The following is a 23845-nucleotide window of genomic DNA, read 5'->3' on the forward strand; positions in this document are numbered from 1 at the left end:
TTGGCGTCTAAACGTTAAGTTAATCATACAAGAAATGATACACGCATTCACACACACACATTAACTCAGGTGTGTGTGTATGCACATCAGAAACATGCAGAGTTGTGGTGGTGGTGTCTCATATAAGGACAGGAAAGGAGAGATCACTCCTCCAGTACAAAAAAGAGACAAGCACTGTGTGTCAGTACTGAACACTGCTGGTCACGCCACACAGACCCCTGAGCAGAGAGCAGGAACTCACACAGACAGCAGCTTTCCAGAGCTCCACTGACAGAGAAGGACATGAAGGAGAGACGCTCATCTTCTGGGGAGTATGTGGTGCACAGGGAGGTCTTCAATGAGCCCCGACTGGATGAAGTGGCACAAAAAGGGATGTGGTCAACTAAACCGACTGTGGGTGAACAGATTAAAGAGTCACTGAGGTAAAAAGAAGAGAGATGAGAGGATATAGAGGACGGAGGTGCAACAAATGAAAAACTATAAAATGAGTGAAAATTCAATTTTTGCATGTCTGTACTTTGACATAAATGTTAATTTATCTGTGTTTTTATGCATCTGCACAGTGACTCCTTGCCTATTTGTGAGCGTCAACATCTTTTGAACGAAACAATGTTTTTTATGACAGACCAGAATGACTGATGAAAACAGTCTTGTTAAAACTAAATGACCCATTAACTCACACATTTTAACCTCCTTTGCTGAAACATGTTTTCATTGTGACGGGCATCCTAACATGTTAATAAAAAGAAACTGTTACAGCTCCTCAAGGTCAGCTGATAAAGGCTGCAGCAGGTGGTTCAGTTCTCAACTCTCATCTGTTTCTGTTCTTTACATATGTATTAATGTAAACGAGTAACAATGGTCCGTAAGGCTAAATCAAAATGTCTAACTTTCACACAGATCAGATCGGGGATAAAAGCCCAGAACAGGATTCTTTAATGTGTGTTATGTTGCAGGTGTTCTGTTCCCAGGCTGAAGCATACAGTTCTGACCTGGATCCCCGTCCTCTCCTGGTTGCCTCATTACTCGATCAGAGAAAATGCTTTGGGTGACCTGATATCTGGCTGCAGTGTAGGCATCATGCATCTGCCACAGGGTTTGTATCCATGCATTTACAAATATATGCACAGAGTTTATGTTAATGCTTTAACATCTTTGCAGACTTCTCATTTTGCAGGTGTTGTTTAACGTTTTAGAAGATGTTTCTGAGTTTAGACCGAAGACTGGGGCAAAGAGACAGAGCTGCCTTAGGTTCAAATGCTACAAACAAATATGTGATAAAGCTTCCTGATGTTTTCTGTGGATGAACAACCACATTGAATCATTTTTATGTTCACAGCTCAAAGTTTGATGTATCTTTCTTATTTCCAGTGGACAATTTGATAAACAACTGTAATACACAAAGACACATACTAAACAGTTAATGCTTACATTTTGTGTTGTACAAGGCAGATGTTTGCTGTAATAAATGACTTTTTGAACCTGTTTGTGTTGTTTTGTGACAAAGTGTGTGGATGTGCTTTGATGAATCTCATCTCACAATGTCAAAATATGTTCGGGACACTAAAAAAAATCATAAAAGTAGCTTTCAGTAGTTCAAAACTAGAAATATACAATTCTAGGATTCAATGGGATGTTTTGAAGCTCGTTTTACAATCATTAACAGACTCAGGCTTCATTTTAATGCTGCACATGCTCAGCAGCTTGATGCTTTATGAAACAAAAAAAAAGATGGATAACAGGAGGATTTTCTCTTTGATCAACAAATAGGTGTTAACACAACCCTCAGAGAAACAGAATATGTTACAAAACATGAAACAGCTTAATGAAGTAATTTTAAAAGCCACATTTTGTCACTTGTACCTTTGATGGAGGACAAGTTTTCACTGTAGTCTGTGTCACCAGGCATGGCGTATGCTCTTCTGGCCTCTTTGCGGCCAGTGTTAGGTCTTTACACTTCGTTCTACCCGGTGCTGGTCTACTTCATCTTTGGTACTTCTAAACACATCTCAGTAGGTGAGTGGAAACATGTGAGTGAGCAGCAGAAAACAACCAGACTCTTGTTTTGTCTGGAAATGTGTGTTTTACTTGTCTGCATTTTGTGACTCCAGGAACGTTTGCTGTGATCAGCATCATGATTGGGAGCGTGACAGAAAGGCTGGCGCCCGACAGCAACTTTATTATAAATGGGACCAATGGGACAGAAGACCTGAACATCGCAATGAGGGACTCAATGAGAGTACAGATAGCGTGCTCCCTCACAGTGTTAGCAGGGATTTTCCAGGTGTGTTTCAGACTTCTTTAAATACACCAATGAAATTACAGGAAAAAAAGAGAGCATATATCATATTATCCTAATGCATGCTCAATAATCCAAGTAGATACATCTAACAAGGTTAAGTCAGGTCTTCTTTTTTGAAACATTTCGTCTTTTATCCAAAAAAATTCTTTAGTCTCAGGAACTGCAATAAACTACCGGTAAGTCTTATAAATAGCACCTTCTCATTGTGGATCAACCACTTTGCTGTTGACAACCAAAACTAGTTGTTCACGTGCAAAAAGAGGACCATCAGTCTAATGACCTGTTAGTGCTCTAATTACCGCTTACTATTCACAGGGGGCTGAGTGATACTAGCAATAACAGCATTGTAAAAGAGTGACAGTTGAACCCGGAGGCCTCCACCCCTGTTTAATGATGGACGATTTCTTTTCACAAAGATGGCCTCCTTTACTCCTCTCTCAAACCATCGTTCCTCTCCATCCAGGATGTGAACATCTTCATCCCTGAAAGAGTGACCGCTGGCCTGGAGATGAGTGTAGATCGCAGAGTCCTGGCCTGATGATGTTGATCTTCTGTGCTGGTCCATCCTTTTGGCCAGTGGCTGTTTAGTTCCCCGATGTAAGACTGATCACAGCCCTCCTGACACTGAACAGCATACACAACATTACTCTGTTTGTGCCGGGGGACTGGATCTTTGGGATGAACCAATCTATTTCACACATGGGGCACAATACAGAAACATGGGTGTGCTATGGAGTCTCCACTTTCTCCTATTGTTGCCAACCTGTACATGGAAGAGGTAGAAAAAAGAGCCTTGACTTCCTTTATAGGGACACCACTGAGTCATTGGTTCAGGTATGTTGACGACACCTGGGTTAAAATTAAATCTCAGGAAGTCCAACATTTTACTGACCACATCAACTCTGTGGATAAATACATCAAGTTCACATAAGAAGATGTAAAAGATGGCAGGTTGGCTTTCTTGGACTGTGAGGTCTCAGTCTCTGATGGAGGACATTTGCAAAATGAGGTGTACCGCAAACCCACCCACACAGACCAGTATTTGCAGTTTGGCTCCCATCACCCTTTGGAGCACAAGTTAGGAGTCATCAGGACTCTGTATCACAGAGCAGACAGCATCCCCACTAACTCAGGACCAGGCAGAAGGAGAAATCCCACACAAGACAGGCTCTAGAGCAATGTGGATATCCTAACTGGGCCTTCCTGAAAACAGAGAAGAAACCCAAACAGGACTCCAGTCAGCCAACAGGTGAAAAGGAGGAACCCAGACCCAGACCAGTGGTCATTCCATATGTTGAGGGAGTATCAGAGAAACTGAGACGTTTATTTTCTAAACATAACGTCCCAGTGGCTTTTAAACCTTAAAATACATTACGGCAAAGACTGGTTCATCCCAAAGATCCAGTCCCCCGGCACAAACAGAGTAATGTTGTGTATGCTGTTCAGTGTCAGGAGGGCTGTGATCAGTCTTACATCGGGGAAACTAAACAGCCACTGGCCAAAAGGATGGCCCAGCACAGAAGATCAACATTATCAAGCCAGGACTCTGTGGTCTACACTCATCTCCAGGCCAGCGGTCACTCGTTCAGGGATGAAGATGTTCACATCCTGGATGGTGAGGATCAATGGTTTGAGAGAGGAGTGAAAGAAGCCATCTTTGTGAAGAGAACTCATCCATCATTAAATAGGGGCAGAGGCCTCCATGTCTAATTGTCACCTTCTTACAATGCAGTTGTTGCTAGTTTCCCTCTTCTGTCTGTGAATAGCAAGTGGTAATCAGGCCACTAAAGATCGGTCGTCCTGCTTTATCATGTGAACAACTAGTTTTTTTTTTCTCACCAGCAAACTGGTTGATCCACTATGAGAAGGTGCTATTTATAAGACCAAGTTTATTGCAGCTCCTCAGACTGAAGAAGTCTTTTGGATAAAAGATTAAATGTTTCAACAAGAGGAATCTGTTCAGATGACCTAACTTAACCTTGTTACACATATATCATATTTCTTCACTTATGAGTAACAAGCTCTTTAATTTCCCATCGTAAGATCCTGCTGGGAGTGGTGAAGTTTGGCTTTGTGGTGACCTACCTGTCTGAGCCCCTTGTTCGTGGATACACAACAGCATCAGCTTGTCATGTGTGTGTCTCTCAACTCAAATACCTGTTTGGAGTCAAACCAGCTCGCTTTGCTGGTCCTTTTGCATTCATTTATGTGAGTATTAATGCTAAAGGTTTTGTTATTTCCCTTGAACTTGGAAGCTATGTTTGATTATCGCTAAAATGGACAATAATTTTTCATGTTACTTGTGTCTTGCGATGGCAAGTGAGCAAAGGAAGGACGCAAATGCAGGTAAGCTTAGGAAGAATATTAAAATTTACTAACTAGAGTTTAAACAACAAGTAGAGGCTAGCAAAAATATTTAGGTGAACATATGATAAGACAAAGACCTGAAGAAAAGAAGGAGGATAGGTACTGGAGAGATCTGGATCTAAAACAGGTGAGCAGATTACAAATGATATACCCTAACATATTGAAACTCGAGAAAACAAGCAGGAAAATCTCATAACACAAAAGCTATACAAACCCCAACATCATGATAATGCTTTATTTTTACTCACTTGGTTGCTGCTTCAACGGAAGCTGAACAAATCAAACACAAACAAAAGGTTCTTTACATTTATTGAAAATAAATGTAGCAGCATTTACTAAATGAACTTGAAAACAATATATTTTTTGCTTTTGTTTATTGTTTTTTATTTGTAAAATAAATAAAAACAAAGAAGTGAGTTAAGAATAAAAATCTTTCGTTGGTCCATGATTACTGTCTGTTTATTTGTTTGACGTTCAGGTGGAGAACAATTGACCTAATTCTTTAACTTATATTTAATTCACCTTTGTTTAGCCAGACAGGTTGATTGTGGTTTGGACATTAAAGTTGATGGAAGAGTTAAGATACAAATAAATAAAGTTAAGAAACCCATATTCCGAGGTGAATATTAATAGGTGTATGCCTTTGAAAAGCAGGTACATTGATCAAAAACTAACAATGGTATGGAATGACTAAAGTTGGATTGTGGATCTCTGGTGCAGAGTTTTAGACTTTTTGCACCTCATTCTAATTATTAGGGGAGAAAAGTGGAATGAGAAACAAGCTTTAAGGGATGATCAAGGTGATGAAGTTATTCAACTGTAAACTGCGATTAATGTAAATGTTTCTGTCTGTTTTGTGTTTTTCTACACCTCCCTGTGTTTTTCTCTCCTTTGTGTTTCTGCTCCTGTGCACACCTGTCCCGAGTTCTAATCACTCCAGGTGTTTCCCACCCTGTCTCATTGGTGTCTGTATTTAGTCTGTGTGCTTTCACTCCCCTGGTGTCTGGGCATTATTTAGTTATCTAAATTATTTAGTTATGACCCATCCATCCCACCTCAATCTGTAGCTCTATTTGACCATTTTGAACCCATCACTCTATCTTCTCTAGAGCAGGTCATGTGCAGCTTGAAATATTCTGGTTCCCCCTTTGATGTGGTCCCCCCTCGACTACTAAAGGAGGTTTTTCCTACTCTAGGTCCGTCCATTCTTGCTAAAACAATAGTTTATCCACTGGTGTGGTGCCAAAAACCTTTAAACATGCTGCTGTCCAGCCTCTCCTGAAAAAACAAACCTTGGACCCTCAGCACAGGACTGGCACTTTGATAAGTTACTGTTTTAAATGTGCTATATAAATAAATGTGACTTGACTTGACTTGACTCAGTCGTATCCAACGTCCGGCCTGTCTCCAATCTCCCATTTGTTTCTAAACTACTGGAGAAAATAGTTGAGTCCCAGTTGAAGTGCTTCCTGGAGGGTCACGCTATCTTAGAGCTATTCCAATCTGGCTTTAAACCTCTCCATAGCACTGAAACTGCCCTACTGAAGGTTTTTAATGACATTTTCTTAACCACAGATACTGGTGATTCTGTGCTGCTTGTCCTATTGGACATTATAGCTGCCTTTGACACCATCGACCATGAGATCCTCATTGTTAGGTTGAAGCAGTGGGTGGGCATCCCAGGGTCAGCCTTCATTTGGTTCAGATCCTACCTCGCTGACAGATCCTTTTGTGTCTCCATCAAGGATTTTAGTTCTGCAGCAGCAGAGTTTAAATGAGGGGTTCCGCAGGGGTCCATCCTGGGTCCCCTCTTATTTCACTTCTACGCCGATGACTGTCAAATTTACTTCCCCCAAGACACAATGGTACATGCTCTATTCAACCTCTGCTCGACTGCCTGGCTGACATCAGGGACTGGATGGCTTTAAATTTCTTAAGTTGCAATGAAAAGAAGTCTAAAGTCATGTTGTTCCCTCCCAACGACACGATCACAAACCACTGCAGCGACTTCTCCGTTCTAACCCTGTCAAAAAAACAAAACAAAGAGTCACTAATCTGGGAGTGATAATGGACCCTTCCCTGAAACTTAACAATCATGTAAACATGATTGTTAAATCATGTTTCTTCCAACTGATGCGGCTGTCTAAACTGAAGCCCATATTATCCAAAAATAACCTGGAGACAGTGATACATGCATTCATTACATCTAGGCATGATTACTGCAATTTGCTCCTGTTTGGTATCAGTCAGACCTCCATTACACGACTACAACTGGTCCAGAATGCAGCAGCCCAATTTTTAACCAGTACAGGCAAAAGAGAGCACATTACTCCAGTTTTGGCCTCACTGCACTGGCTAACGGTTCACCTTCGAATCCAGTTCAAAATACTCCTGTATGTCTACAAATCGCTAAACAGTTCCCCCCCCCATCTCTCGGATCTGCTACAGCCGTATGTCCCACTATGTTCCCTGAGGTCAGCGGACCAGTTGCTCCTCACAGTTCCAGGAACTCATCTTAAGCGCAGAGGTGACAGGCCTTCTTTGTGGCAGGCCAAAGACTTTGGAACGAGTTACCTCTTCTTGTCAGACAGGCCCCCTCCCTCTCGGTTTTCAAGTCCCGTTTAAAAACCCACTACTATTCAGTAGCTTTCAACACCAGAGCATCTGTGTTTTGAACCTGTATGCTCCACACTGGCTAGTCGTCATATTTATTATCTGCATCGTTTTTATGTCTTTATTCTGATTTACTTCATTTTGTATATTGCTTTGTGTGTTGCCTGTTTTTCTGTCTGTACAGCACTTTGGTTGGCCTTGTCGCTGTTTTAAGTGCTCTATAAATAAAATGGCATGGTATGGTATCTATCTAACCCTTGCATGGTGTTCATGGTCTGTTCTGCTTTTTGCATCATCTCCTAACGTAAGTCCTTGCTGCACCGTCAGAACTTTTGTTTTATTTTTGTAAAAGAAATCGTTATTATTTTACTCCCGAGTCTCCTGCTCTCTGCCTGCACGTGGGTTTGACATTAACAACCAGATCATGTCAGAATGCCCAGAACAAAGACTGAACCCAGCAGCCTGTCAGTTCCTCGGGGAGCCCGCATCCAAGGAACATCAGCAACATCAGCAACATCAGTCCCTGAAGCAGCTATGCTTCCTACAGTCCCTGAAACAGTCACACCTCCTACAGTCCCTGAAGCAGTCATGATTCTTCAGCCAGTGAAGCAGCAGAACTCACCTCAGCCAGTGAAGCAGCCTAACCCACCTTCCTGTGTCTGCACAGGGTTTGACCATGACTCTTCACACTCCAGTGTATCCATGGGTGTCGGGAACGACGCCCCACACTCTTGTATCTCCGTGGGTGTCAGTAACCATGACCTTTTTCTACCATGCCTCTCTGTGGGTGTCGGGGACAATGACTTGTTTCCTTGGAGCCTCTTTGTGGGTGTCAGGGACAATGACCTGTTTCCGTCAAGCCTCTCCATGTGTGTCGGGGAGAACAACCTGTTCCCTCCTAGCCTCTCTATGGGCATTGGGGACAATGACCTGTTCCCATCAAGCCTTTTCATGAGCATCAGGGGCGATGACCTGTTTCCTCTGAGCTTCTCAGTGGATGTCAGAGATGACAAACTCTCCCTGGTTTCCACGCCAGCTGCAGACTCATCAGTTTCATCGCCTGCTATAGATCTGTTGGTCTCATCATCTGCTGCAGATCCTTTGGTCTCATTGTCTGCTGCAGCTCCTTCCTCTAACTTGCCAGCTGCAGTCCGCTGAACAAACTCACCTCTACCTGTGGCTCTCATCACAGGTTCACCCCTATTTGTAGCTCTCATTGCTGGTTCGCCTGTACCTGCAGCTTTCATTGCTGGTTCACCTGCAGCTGCAGCCTCTCCAGTCATCACTTCGTCAGCAGCCGCAGCCTCTCCAGTGACCTCTTCACCTGCAGCCGGTGGCCGCAGCCTCTCCAGTGGCCTCTTCACCTGCAGCCGGTGGCCGCAGCCTCTCCAGTGGCCTCTTCACCTGCAGCCGGTGGCCGCAGCCTCTCCAGTGGCCTCTTTACCTGCAGCTGGTGGCTGCAGCCTCTCCAGTGGTCTTTTCATCTACAGCCACAGCTTTTCCGGTGGTGTCTTCGCTTGCAGCTGCAATCTCTCCAGTGGCCTCTTCATTTGCTGCCGCAACCTCCCCGATGGTATCTTCACCTCTCTGTTGCGACCTCCCTGGTGGTCTCTTCACCCCTTTACAACCTGAATCGAGGAGAGAATATGTGGACACCACTCCTACCCAAGGATGGACAATCTCCTGGCCGCCCACATGAAATATTGGGTATTGGTGTTTATGCCTTTTTGTTGTTCCCAGGTTCCTACCTGCCAGTTTTGTTTTTTTCTTACTTTGTCCTTGGTGTCCCCTTTTTTGTCCCTTCCATCCTGTTTCCTCCCCCCTCAAGGTATGGGTGCCATACCTTGAGGGGTTTGGGGGTCATGAGACTATTCTGTCTGTCTTGTGTTTTTCTACACCTCCCTATGTTTTTCTCTCCCTCGTGTTTCTGCTCCTGTGCACACCTGTCCTGAGTTCTAATCACTCCAGGTGTTTCCCACCCTGTCTCATTAGTTTCTGTATTTACTCTGTGTGTTTTCACTCCCCTGGTATCTGGGCAATATTTATCTATCTAGCTAACCCTTCCACAGTGTTCATGGTCTATTCAGCTCTCCGTGTCATCTCCTAATGTAAGTCCTCGCTGCTCCGTCAGCACCTTTGTTTTGTTTTTGTAGGATAAATCATCATTATTTTATTCCTGAATCTCTTGCTCTCTGCCTGCAAGCGGGTTTGCCATTAACAACCAGATCATGTCAGAGAACAAAGATATAAGGGAGTTTTACCAGTGAAGGTTTTGTAATTAAACCGGTACCAGTGCATCAGTCTACCAAAATGAAGTGATGGCCATGTACCAAATGAATACAGATGAAGTGGTGACTGAATGGAGCACCTGTGACAAAACGTACTGCAACAGGGTAAATGATGTACAGTGTTTTGAAAAATATTTTGGGGTCAATGATGTCACCATAATCTAAGATAGGGAGGGTTGTAATTTAGACCATTTTGTGTTTAGCAAAATGACTAAAAGATGAATTGTTGTAATACAGGAAACTGGTTCTTGATTTGGAGTATTGTATTGATATAAATGTCAAAGAGGGTGAACTGCCCAACCAGATACCTACAGTAAGTATCTTTCCTAAGAGCTGATAAGGTGCAATGCTGTACTGATAGAGGAATGATATTAGGATGGCAATATATTAGAGGTAGATTATGATCAGTTATAGCTGAGCTGAGTATATGATTACAGTCAGTGTTTTTATACATAAAGCCGGAGCAAATCCAAAGATAAAAAAAAAATAAAAAATAAAAAAAACCAAGAGCAACCCAACTTTTGTTCTTTTAGTTGAAGATGTTTTGCTTCCCATCTGAGAAAAGATTTTTGCAATTCAAAAAGTTGAGAGTGCAGAATTTAGGTTTTAAACGGCACAAAATATAATTTTATTCAAAACTTAAATTAAAATAAAACTTGTGGAACTTGTGGTAAAATACCCTCTACTATGTTTGACAGAATTCTACTGTAAAAGAATAACTAGAGTGTCTAAGAACAGTCCTTTGGTGAAATGATGACAATGGTTCTTTAAAACTTATTACGGTATTTTATTTAAAACCTGAAACTGGCCGTCACTTGTGCGCTGACCAACTCACCAATCTTTAACCTGTCTCTGAGCCAGTGTATTGTGCCCACCATCTTCAAGACCTCCACTATTGTCCCCATCCCAAAGACCTCTGCAGCATCCTACCTTAATGGATTTCGTCCCATAGCACTCACATCTGTCATCATGAAGTGCTTTGAGCAAATATCAAGACTCATATCCATATGGAAGACAATTGTGCATTTAATAATGTATGTATTTAACAATTTAATTATGTATTTAATATTTAAAGTGCACATTTCATTATTATGTATTTATTTATTTCACTTTGTCACATTCCGTCCTCCATTTATCTATGCCTCCCTCCTTGACACCATGGACCCCTACAGTTCGCATACACAGCAAACAGGTCTACAGATGATGCTGTTGCTTTAGCAGTTCAGACCTCCCTCAGCCACCTGGAGAAGGAAAACACCTATGTAAGAATGATCTTCAATGACTACAGTTCAGCATTCAACACCATAATCCCCTCCAAACTGGTTTCCAAGCTCACCACATTGAGCCTGGAGAAGTTCATCTGCTGCTGGATACAGGACTTCCTCACCAACAGACCACAGGAAGTGAGAATTGGCTGTCACCTCTCCTCCACACTAGTTCTCAGCAGCGGTACACCTCAGGGCTGTGTCCTCAGTCCACTCCTGCACTCTCTTTTTACACATGACTGTACCGGCAAGCACAGCTCTAACGTCATCCTGAAATATGCTGATGACACCACCATCTTGGGCCTCATCATCAACAATGACGAGAGTGCCTACAGACACGAGGTGAAATCACTGACCAGCTGGTGTCTGGGAGATAACCTTTCTCTAAATGTCAGCAAAACAAAGGGGATGCTAGTGGACTTCAGGAAACAGCATGGAGGCCAGCATTCCACCATCAACATAAACAACGCTGAGGTGGAGCAAGTCAGCAGCTTCAAGTTCCTTGTCAGTTAAATTACTGAGGATCTGTCCTGGACAGACACTTGATCAAGAAAGCCAGTCAAAGATTTTACTTCCTAAGAAGACTAAAGAAGTTTGGTACAAACACCAGCATCCTCACAAACTTCTATAGATGCACCATTGAGAGCCTGTTGACAGGCTGCATCACAGGGTGGTATGGGAACTGCACCAGTCAGAGCCAGAAAGCACTACAGAGGATGTTGCAAACAGCAGAGGACATCACTGGTAGCAGTCTCTCTTCACCATCCAGAACATCTACCACAGCTGATGTCTGCGTAAAGCACGCAACATCGTTAAGGACCACACCCACCCAGCACAAGAACTCTTCCATCTACTGTACTACCCTCAGGCAGACAATACAGAAGTCTGTTATCGTGCACAAAAAGACCAAAGGACAGCTATTATCCACAAGTTGTTAGATTACTAAACACTCAATAAATAACACTGAACAACCGGCAATAACTTTGCACCAAGCCACATCTGTGACAACTAATATGACTAATATTAGCTTGTGACAGCTAATAGCTTTATTATTTTTTGCTGCTTAACAAAGTGGTTGTATCATGTATGTCACTACCTTATCATCATAATTCAATCTCAATGTCACTCGCTACCTGTACAATAACCTGTCACACAACCTGTGTAGTTTGTTAGTTATGTGCAATATATATATTAGGTGCATTTTAGCTTATTGACCTTGAAACACTTACTCATACAAATTCACCCTGCTTGTACGGTTAAAATTCTACCATGTTTACTATTTTCTCTTTAGGACCTTGTAAACATTATAATTACTTTTTCACTCTTTGGTACTTTATTTTTGTACCCTTATTGCATGCTTTAGTATTTCTTGTTTGTTCTTTTGTTTTTTAGCAAGTCAAATCGGTTCTGCTCATCCTGAACATTTCATTGAACTGTTAACCTTGTGTTAACCTTCCATATGACAAATACACACAACTTGAGCTGTGGCTCCCCAAATTTCTACATAAAAGCCATGAAAACATTTAAAGAGTTTATAACCATTTGAGGGCTAAGTTACTCAAATTAATTAAAATATATATAAAATACATCACATCAGACAAATAATAATAAATAAAAAAAATCCAAATAAGTATCACTACATTTGCATCACTGCAGGTGTTTAGGTCCACATTACATATTTGATTTCCAGTTTTCTTCCAGGGATCATGTCTTCTCGCCTCTCGTTTTCCTCTCAGACTCTGGTGGATGTTTGCAGACAGCTGCCTCAGATGAAGGTGCCCGAGCTTGTGGTCAGCCTGGTGGCTCTTGCTGTTCTAATTGTGGTCAAAGAAATCAATGCATGCTACAGGCAGAAGCTCCCTCTGCCCATCCCCATAGAGCTCATAGTGGTAGGTCATTCAAACAGCTGGTTGTGTCCAGCAGGGGACATAACCACATATTTTACCTGACTAAGGGCTGGTTGGAACTTTCCATTGAAGAGTGCATAAATGTATGAAAAGTAATGATTCACCCAGAGTACTTAAACTATCTGTGCTTTTACATTTTTACTGACAGATTATAGCAGCAACACTCATCACCCACTTCTGTGGACTCCCTGAGACATACGGTGTGAATGTAGTTGGAGAGATTCCCAGTGGGTGAGTTCGTTTTGTGGGCCTGTAATGTGTCTGTCAGACAAGACAAATCTCACGGTTTGTGACAGCTGGAAGTGCAGTGCTTTTGAGATTAAAAAGCAACTAAGAAACAAGAACACAATGTGTGCTTGTAACACTTTCTAAAAAAAAATCATGTCATGGAAATCCCTGCCTTAGTAGAGTTTTTGTTGCAGTGAAAGAAATCTTAAAGTTTTCTCTATTTTAACAGCTGATTACTGTTTTGATGGAAGTAAATGTTTTGTTTTCTGTATAGCAGTAAAACATATTTATATAAAGCCTGAAGCACTCATATTTTTTTGTCTCACTCCAGGCTCAAGGCCCCTCGTGCTCCTGATCCAACATTTTTTTCACAGATTATAGGTGATGCCTTTGCTGTGGCCATTGTGGGCTACGCCGTCAATATTTCTCTCGGCAAAACATTCGCCCTCAAACATGGCTACAAGGTGGACAGCAACCAGGTAAGAACATGTGATAAACAGCTGACAGCATCATTTGAGCTGAGTCAGTGCCTGCATGTTGACTTCAATCTTTAAACCCTCACTGTTGGTCATGAGTGTCACATAAGCAGAAAAATGTCTCAAGCTGACTCTGATATGTAGTACCTTTTTTTTTTGACCACGTGATGGCATTCTCCCGTGACAAAAAATCCACCAGCCGCCACTTCTCTGATTAAATATTATCTTGACAGCAGACACAGAATAAGGTTTACCAGTATATAACTTCACAGATTCTGTGCTCACTTTATTCATATAAAGTTCTTTTTTATTTAAGTATTTATTTGGTTTGCAGTCATGGAACTCTCAGAAAAGTAAATTATGATGAAAACAATATAAAAAATCACCAACTTATAAAAAGAAACAGTATTTCTGTACTGAAGAGCATGCATGATATTAGTCCTCACACTTGTAGAAATATGTAATGTATTGATTCAAAGAAGCAACATCAAAACAACTTTTTGACAATTCTTTTCTATAGAAAATGAGCTTTTTAAAGGTTTGTTATAAAAACAAATGGTTCTACATTTTCTTACACAAATATCAAACAATATGCATTTTATCAAGAATTAACATTCTAAAATGATACAAAAATAAACATATTTGTAATAATTAATAATAACTGTTTTTCTTTATTAACTTGTCTTAAATTATATTAGTCCATAGTTGTATTCATTATATATTTGATGATTTAACACCTGCATGATGTTAATTTGATTTATATTTGTATGTTCATTAGTTGTTGTTGTTGTTGTTGTTGTTGTGTGTTTTTTTTTCTTCTGATTCCTTTTCTCTTGTATTAAGCCTTTAAATTGTTTTTCATTTGGAATAATGTTGCCATCTGGACCAGGACTCCCTGAAAGAAGAGAATATTTATCTTAATGTAACTCCTTGCAAAATAAAGGTTAAATAAACTCAAACGTGTGCATAAAAGTTTTTATTCCCCTTGTGAATCCGTTGCGTTCATGCATTACTGTATCTGCATTGTCTTCAGCTCAACAATGACTGACTGAACCTGGTTCACAGAAACCCTTTTTAGATGATGCACTTTTTTGTTAAAATGTTTCTTTAAAAGATGATGATGATGAAATTTTTTCTTTGGGCTCATTTTTACAAATGAGAAAAAATATAGTAAGTCGCAGGTTTTAGAATACAACCAGGGTATACGTTTTATTAAACGAGTCTAAACGAAAATGAAAGAAAAGCGAGTTTTCTCGTGTTCCTACTTTGCTGTTGTTGCCTTATTGTATTTTGCTAACACACAATAATTAGAGTTTAAGCATCATTGTCTAAATTTTTTGTTATTTGTGCTCATGAACAATGTTCTCCTGGATATAAATGCATCAAATGTCAGGTTTTGTTTCGTGGCAGATCAAGACAGAAGAACCCAATTGCGCAGGCAGGACTCAGGAGGCAAATGTATAAAATAAAAATGCTTTTAATAATAACAATAATAAATCAAAAGGGCTGACATGGCAGCAAAACTTACATGGCCTCAAGAACACGATCATTAGCAGGACAAGACAGGACATACCCAACGACAAACCGACAATGACAGAACTGACAGACAGACTTTATATACACACAACCAAGACATGACACAGGTGACGATAATCAAAACAATCAATTCAGACACAAGGGGGAACAGACAGGGGGAAGGCCCACTAGATGGTGCCATCCTGACATCAAAAAAACAACCTCCAGTGAACACAAACAGTACTTTTGTGTTATTTTTGTGCACACTGTAAGGATATTTTTTCTCACATACTGTAATTGTTTACTATAGACATTCACACAGTTGTGTTTGTGTGTGTGTGTGTGGGGGGGGGGGGGGGGGGGGGGGGGGGGGGGGGTGAGAAGCTTGTGAACTGAATCTTTTGTACTGTTCACATGGTTTGGAAACACTCAGCTCCTCTAAACCTGTTTAACCAATAAAGCCCAACAAGCATTATGAAATAAAATGTCTTAAATATAATAACAAATAGTGACACTGATGACAATTCTCTGGTCAAAATGAACAATTAAGTGTCAGTAATGAGACAAAAGTTACAAAACCAGGACAAATACAAGCATCAAGTGGGAAGCTAAAACTACTTTGTAATTTATATTTCATTAGCTTCTTAGCCTCTATACTAACATGTCAACCTTGATCCAGCAACAGTGCTCTTACACTATAGACCTATTTCTAAACTGCCTTTTCTGTCAAAAATTTTAGAGTTAGTTGTTTTTAATCAACTTAAAAGATTTTTAACTGCCAACAGCATTGGTGAAAAATTCCAGTCTGGTTTTAAATCAGGCCACAGCACAGAGACAGCCCCTTTTAAGAGTTTTTAATTATCTTCTTTTGACTGCTGATTCAGGAAGATCTGCAGTTTGTGATTTTAGACCTTTCTGTTACCTTTGAGACTGTGGACCACAACATCTTGTTGTCACAACTTGAGCAGGTGGTCGGTATCAAAGGTACAGTTTTATTCTGGTTTAGATCCTACCTGACTGACAGGAGTTTTTCTGTTTATTTACGGGAATGTTCATCATCAGCAGCTCCTCTAATCTGTGGTGTCCCTCAAGGGTCTATTTTAGGTCCACTGCTTTTTACTCTTTACATGTTGCCTTTGGGATCCATGTTTAGAAAACACAATATGCCTTTTCACTTCTTTGCTGATGATATTCAGTTGTATTTGACCATTAAGTCAGACAAGGTCACTCCACTGAAACCACTCTTGAACTGTCTAAATGACATTAAAGTTTGGTTAAAACTAAATTTCCTGAATTTAAATGAAAATAAAATGGAAGTCATCAGCTTTGGTAAATGTAAGGCCCTTGACACTCTTGGCCTCTTGGCTTCATACAGCCAGTCCACTGTCAGGAATCTGGGGGTTATTTTTGATAGTGCTTTTAAAATAGATTGTGAAATCCATTTTTTTCCAACCAAGACACATTGCCACGGTGAAGTCTTGTCTCCCTTTCAGAGACCTTGAAAAGGTGCTTCATGCTTTTATTACCGCTCGTTTGGACTACTGTAATTCATTAGATAAATCATCTTTACATCTTTTACGATCTGCCCAGAACGCAGCAGCTAGTCTTTTAACAGCAACTAGAAAACATGAACACAGAATCCTTGTCCTAGCTTCTTTCCACTGGCTTCCTGTCCAGGTCTGAATTGATTTTAAGATTTTATTGCTTGTTTTTAAAGTCTTAAAAGGTCTGGCCCCATCATATTTATGTGATCTTATTAACACCTACACTCCTGTAAGAGCACTCTGGTCTACCAACCAGTTCCTCTTAGAGGTCCCCAAATCCAAACTGAAATCCAGAGGTGATCGGGCTTTCGCGGTTGCTGCTCCAAAACTGTGAAACAGTTTACCTGATCATTTAAAAACTGCTCAGACTTTTGAGACTTTTAAATCTTTGCTCAAGACTTATCTTTTTCCCTGGCATTTGATTCTTGCAGAGTCTGAGAACAAGAGCTGATTTTCCTTGTAGTTGAGTGCTGTATTTTATTGTTGCTTTTGTTTCCTGAGTGACACAAATGTAATTTTTTCCCCTCTTTTTTTATTTGACTTAAATGTAAAGCACTTTGGTTAACTTTTCTTGCTTTTATGTGCTATAGAAATAAATTGACATTAAGGAGGATCTTGTCGTTTGGTTTTCCAGGAGCTGGTTGCAGCAGGGCTTTGCAACGCCATCGGTGGTTGTTTCCAATGTTACGCAGTGACTTCCTCTCTGTCTCGGAGTCTTGTCCAGGAGAGCACCGGGGGCAAGACACAAGTAAAACCAACCTGAACATACATGATCATTGTGCGGTTCTGTGAAAATTTAGACACTAAATGTAAACTGAGGCTTTTGAATTTGGTCCCAACCATAATTTAGAGTAATCCACTTTATGAATCAGACTTTTGAATCATCAGCAACTAAACTTAAATTCTCACAAAGACTTAGAGATTAACGCCTTTAGCAGCAGTAACTCTGTTTACATTTGATCCTGGTGTTTGAGACATTTATTCTTTGTGTGTGTGTTGTCAGGTTGCAGGGGTGGTCTCTTCAGTTATTGTGCTCATCACAATTTTGAAAATAGGCTCCCTGTTTGAAGACCTCCCCAAGGTACTGCTGCTTTCTTGTCACATATTTTCTCACAAGTCATCAGTACCACCCAAGGCAATTTAACAAAAAGTGTGCGGGCATGTGTGTGGATTCATCAGTATGTGTGTGTGGGTGTTTTCTCAGGCTGTCTTAGCCACAATAGTGTTTGTGAATTTGAAAGGAATGTTTAAGCAGTTCATGGACGTGCCGTTTCTATGGAAAACCAACCGGGTTGACTTGGTGAGATTTAATCTGTCTAAACACTCCACCTGCTTTGTTGCTGATTGTTGCACTGCTGACCTCACTGACTGTAATGTCTCACCATGTAGCTGGTGTGGCTGGTAACATTCATCAGCACCGTCCTGCTCAACCTGGACTTGGGTCTGGCTGTCTCCGTTGGCTTTTCTGTGCTCACTGTTATCTTCAGAACACAACTGTAATAACCTCACCATTCATTATAGCTTATCAATGAGGAGAATGCAAACCATCGCAGCTCTCTGAAGGTCAATGGTTTTGCTCTAACAAGGACGTTTGAACTCTTTCAGACCGCGCTACTCTATCCTGGGCAATGTGCCGGGCACTGACCTGTATCTGGACACAGAGAAGTACAGGGCGGTAAGAAAACTGCTCAAAATCAAATATTTCCGTAGAGAGTTAACTAAAGAAAGGAATTTCACTGTTATTACCGTATTTTCCGATGTATAAGTCACATCAGTCAAAAAAAACATCATGAAGAGAAAAAAAACCCAGATAGAAGTCACATTTATTATGCGTCACCGCTGACCCGTGACATTTATTATCAGGTTATTTAATGGTCAAAACAGCTTCATTTAGCCTGGACGGCGCGGCACCATCCATCCATCCATTGCGGCCGGAGCAGCTAGCTCTCCAGCGTTCCTCCTCCTGCACCAGCTGAGTGAAGCAAGCTGACACGAGAGGACTCGCTGTTGAAGTTCTTAGAAATTTAACAAGATTAACACATAAAAACAATAATTTGTTTGCTCAACATTATAGAAAATATGTTTCTCAGTTTAACTTCTCCTTAATAAATGTGCTTTCATGGCCAAAACAGCTTCATTTCGCCTGGGCGGTGTGGCACCATCCATCCATCGCGACCGGAGCCACAAACTCTCCAGCGTTCCTCTGCCTGCACCAGCTGAAAGAATGAAGCGAGCGCGCACAGGAGGACTTGCTGTTCCAGTTCTTTGAAATTTAAAGCATCAGTCAAAAATTGCATTATGAATATGGGAAAAAAAAACGTATATAAGTCACTTTGGCGTATAAGTCGCAGGACTGACAAATCTATGCAAAAAACTGTGACTTATACACCGGAAAATACTGTATTTGTGATACTTGGTCATATAATTAGTTCTATATGTTAATCATGGTAAATGAAAAACATATTGCTTCATTTTCAAAGAAAATACCAAACTTTTGTGAAGCATTTTCAATTGTTTTTTTATGCTTATTTCAACAAGTTTTTTTTTTGAGTGTATGAATTTATTGTTTATCTGTAAACAGCTTTTATTTTAGTTAATTCATCAGAAAGTTAATTGTTGCATTTTTAGCTGCAAAAAATAAAAGGGGGGAAATGTTCAATGCTTTATAAAATACTTCAAACCAAATCATACTTCTGTCACCCCATGCGGAATACTTATTCATTCTGTGTCACCAAGTTAGGATTAATAAAATAAAATTGTGACATCGAATGATGACAAAGTGGTCTCGTCATCATCAAAGGTAAACTTGTAAGTTGTACTCAAGGGTAAATAATGTGGCAAATTCACACTGTGTGTACTGTGCTGCAGGAAAAATACCCCAAACCATGTAAATCCAGGGTAAATAAAAGTAAACTATAATTACAAGATGCAAAAATAGAAATAAAAAAAAATGTTGTTTTTTTGTCTGAACTTTGTCCCTGCAGGCCCAAGAGATTCCAGGAATAAAAATAATTCGCTCATCAGCAACTATCAACTACACAAACGCCGAGTTGTACTTAGAGTTCCTTCAGGAGAAGGTGTGTCCGTGTGTGTGTGTGTGTGTGTGTGTGCGTGTGTGTGTGTGTGTGTGTGTGTGTGTGAAAGTGAATGAATGCATCCATAAAAGTGTGAGGCAATCTCTTCATAGCTGTCAGCACACGGCTTTTTGTTATTTCTCATTCTAATTTCACTTTTTCTATCCCAATGATGACGCTTGGACTTTTCAGAGTGGAATTGAAATCGAGAAGCTGCAGGCCGAGAGGAAGAAACAAAAAGCAAAGCAGAAGTGTGAGCAAGAGAAAGAGAAAACAAAAAACAGGAAGGATGCAAAGATGAAGGTGTGCTATCCAACTCTGAAGAACCTTTTGACTCGTTTCAGCTGGAGCTTTCCTGATAACCGTTTGTGCCTTTTGACAGAAAAAAGACATGAGCCATCATTCGAATACCACCAACAGCGTGAAGGATTTACAGCCGAGTGAGAGGAATGTATTTACAGTAAACATGGATGAGAGGAATCAGAACCACGTAGCTTTAAAGCCCATGGACTCAACCATAAACAGTTTTAGCAAAGGCAAAATAAACAGGGCTTACCAAACTGACTCAAACATGTCCGACTCCGACTCAGACACATGTGACCCCAGCTATGAAGACATCACAGAGATTTCCCATCAGGGTGGAGGAGGTGAAAGGGCCTCTGGGTCAGACATTCACAACGTCATCCTGGACATGTCCACAACCAGCTCTGTGGACACGGTCACCGTGAAGATGCTGAAAAATGTATATCTGCTATGAAACCTTGAAAATGTTAGAATTAGCCACTGTATCGATGGAGCACTCATTAGTTTCTCATATATTCCAGATTTTCAGGGACTTCAGAGCAGTTGATCTCAACGTGTATCTAGCTGGCTGCCAAGGTAAAGAGCGCACACCAGTCCCAAAAAAGGTTTCGATAATGAACACATGAAGGCTTCGGCCTCAGTGGCGCCATGCTCTTCCCTTTGGCCCATGAAACTCAAACATAATTATATAATTAGAATATTTTTCCCTCTTGTGATCAAGCATCCCTTTTCTGTGTTTACTTGTGGTCCAAGCGTAGCCTGTGTGGTGGAGCAGCTGGAAATGGCTAACTTCTTCTCGGAGTCCGTCCCAAAGAGCAGACTGTTTGTCTCAGTTCATGACGCGGTGCTTTACATTCGCATCAGACTGGGACAGAGCGACTTCACGACTGTGAGTATATCATTATCATCCGCTGCTGAAGGGCTGAGGCGGGCGATAATGTTTTCCTATGTGAACAAGTGTCTGTGTGTCTGTTACCAAAACATCTCAAGAACCAATTAACTAATTTTATTAAAAGTTGCAGAAAGTACCGGTAATCACTGAACATTTACAACTGAATAACCTTTTGGAGCCAACTACTTTTAAGATGGCTACAGCCTGCAAGGTCTTTGCTTCAAACTTTAGCATAAAGCATTTTACTCAAACATGTCTGTTATCAAAATATCTCATGAACCACTAGATGACATTTGATGAAAATTGCAGAAAGTAATCATACCATACCATACCATACCGTACCAGTTTATTTCTAAAGCACTTAAAATACAACAAGCAGCCGTCCGAAGTGCTGTACAGAATTAAAATCAAACAAAAAACAGTAAAACAATAAAAACACCTAAATATATATAAAAAAAAATCAGAACATCATAAGTAAAAGAATACAACATTAAGACACAGATGCTAACTCACTCTAGGTTAAAAGCCAAAGGGAAAAAAAAAGTGTTTTTAAACGAGTTTTAAAAACAGAAAGTGACGGGGCGTGCCTGACCTCCAGCGGCAGCTCATTCTACAATTTAGGAGCCAGAGCTGAAAAGGCTCTGTCTCCTCTGGATTTATAAAAGGTTTTCGGGACTGCTAAAAGCATCTGGTCAAAGGATCTAAGAGCACTTGATGGTATGTAAAGGTGACGCAGTTCAGACAAATAAGAAGGACTAAGATCATTCAAAAACTTAAAAACAAACAATAAAACTTTAAAATGAATTTGAAACTGGACGCCAGTGAAGGGAAAAGGGTGGATTGCTCTCTTCAGGTTGAGGGTGAGGTTCTGCCTCAAGTAGAGGAGGTCAAGTATCTCGGGGTTTTGTTCATGAGTGAGGAAAGTATGGAGCATGAGATTGACAGATTGATGCAGCGTCTGCGGTAGTGCAGACTCTGTGCCGGTCCGTTGTGATGAAGAGGGAGCTGAGCCTTAGGGCAAAGCTCTTTGTTTACTTTACCGGTCGGTCTATGTTCTACCCTCATCTATGGCCACAAACTTTGGGTAGTGACTGAAAGAATGAGATTTAGGATACAGGCGGTTGAAATGAATGTCCTCCGCAGGGTAGCAGGACTCTCCCTTAGAGATAGGATGAGAAGTTTGGTCATCCAGGAGACTCAGAGTAGAACTGCTGCTCCTCCACATTGAGAGGAGCCAGTTGAGGTGGTTCAGGCATCTGATTAGGATGCTTCCTTTGGGTGTATTCAACTGGGCGGAGAAACCCTGGAGAAGACCCAGGACACACTGAAGAGACTACGTCTCTCGGTTGGCCTGAGAACGCATTGTGGTCCTCCAGCTCAAGCTGGAAGAGGTGGCTGTGGAAAGAATGTCTGGGCCTCCCTGCTCAAGCTGCTGCCCCCACGGAACATGTGGAAGATAATGGATGGATGGATGGATTAACTTTTAGAGTCAACCCAGTACAAGATGGCAGCCACAGCTAACTGACAACTGTCAACATAAACATGGCTATGCCTTATGACAAATTTGCAGATATTGAGCTAAAATTATGTGTGGAAGGGGCACAACACAAGCTGAATGTGTCATGTTGACATATCACGTAAGACTGTGCATGACATTTTTTTCAAGGTCTAACCAAACAACTCTGTTATAAAACAAAAAAAGATGTTTAAAGTTTAAAACTTTGGAGTGAAAGGTGGCAGGAGATATGCACTCCTTTAGCAATGTTGGGCTTTTAATCACAAGTTTTCCACATTACAGTACTGCAGAAAAAAAAAATGTGAAGCTTCTTTTTCCACAGGTCTAATTTCACATTCCCTCCCACAGGATGTTAGTTGTGATACCCACATGTGACCAGCAGGGGTCACATAGCTTCAGCTCCAGCACTCTTCATCCTCCTCCTCCTCCTCTTCTTGGACAGTGCCTGTTCTATTCCTCACCATTGGTCGCCGTTGCCTCCTCCCCTTTCAACGGTGGAGAAATGCGCCACTTCGACATGGCGGCTGGTTGCCACGGAAACACAAGGGAGCTGTTGCCACGGCAACAAGCTTTTTATGGTATGGTCTGATGAGATGGCCAGCAGTACGTCACTGCAGCTCTCTCGCTCGGTGGCGCATGTGTGAGATAGAGAAGAAGAGAGGCAGGGGCTGAGTGGGAGAATGCAACACTGGACTAATGGGAGTCTGTATTTAGAGCCTGCATCAGAGGGTAGTGACTGGAAGGAGAAATTCATTGGTGAGAGGTGATGTGAGCCTGCAGGCCTCATTCTGTATTAGTGCATCTGTCCGTTGAAATTCTTGAGAAATAGAAACTACAAGTCAACCAGGAATGGGCAATAAAATCCTTATAAACACTGATATGTACTCCTGAAGAGTTCAGCTCTTCTATTGCCCCCATTTGCTCCAAAGTCCAGCAAGAATGGCAGATAAGGTGCAATCGCTTTTACATTTGAATGGCAAGGCAGCTTCCAACAAACTGTAGGGGCTTTTTTATATAGTCAGTATTCACAAGACCCTCCTCGTACATTTGAGCTCCTTTCTAGTATTAGGCTTAATCATTTACTAAATTAGCTATCAGACTAGTAACTGTTAAGGTAATCATTTCCATGTGTTGAAATAGGTCATTAAACGATCAGTTTTAAACTTTTCTCTGTTATTTTTTAATACTTGTGTTTGAAATGTATGAAACTTGCATTAAAGAGATGGTTCAGGTATTTCAAAGTCCGGTTATGTGGCAGGATTATGAACAGTTAATATCTTAGATAGCTCTTCGAACGACCTCATTTTGAAAAAAAAGTTAACTTCTGACCTGAAAGACGAAACGTATCTACATTTTTTTGCTTTGTTTTGTTTTGTGTTTTTTTGAATGTCCAGAGGATCAGATTGAACTTTTTTAGATTTTTCTACCTGGATTATTGAGCATGCGTCAGGTTAACTTCTGACCGTATCGACCAGCTAAAGGGTTGTCCGAGTGTGGTCAAGTGTAAACGTAAAACTTAAAACCGTCATCTTAAAACGAATAATGAAATGACAAG

The 23845-nt window shown here is 41.0% G+C and overlaps 1 protein-coding gene across 1 annotated transcript; it reads left to right on the plus strand.

Moving 5' to 3' along the window:
* Positions 1–259: 259 nt before the first annotated feature.
* si:ch211-117c9.2 (solute carrier family 26 member 6) lies at positions 260–22879 on the plus strand. Its single transcript, XM_037684468.1, has 19 exons — positions 260–422; positions 957–1096; positions 1906–2016; positions 2112–2284; positions 4346–4510; positions 12572–12724; positions 12891–12973; positions 13302–13449; positions 17140–17253; positions 17509–17586; positions 17710–17805; positions 17895–18001; positions 18111–18180; positions 19490–19582; positions 19772–19882; positions 19962–20321; positions 20404–20458; positions 20641–20771; positions 22733–22879. Exons 1-19 carry the CDS (start codon positions 283–285, stop codon positions 22877–22879), a joined length of 2475 nt encoding a protein of 824 aa, XP_037540396.1. The 5' UTR covers positions 260–282.
* The last annotated feature ends 966 nt before the right edge of the window (positions 22880–23845 follow it).

Source organism: Nematolebias whitei, chromosome 11, assembly GCF_014905685.2.
Source record: "Nematolebias whitei isolate Nwh7 chromosome 11, NemWhi1, whole genome shotgun sequence".
Lineage (NCBI taxonomy): Eukaryota > Metazoa > Chordata > Actinopteri > Cyprinodontiformes > Rivulidae > Nematolebias > Nematolebias whitei.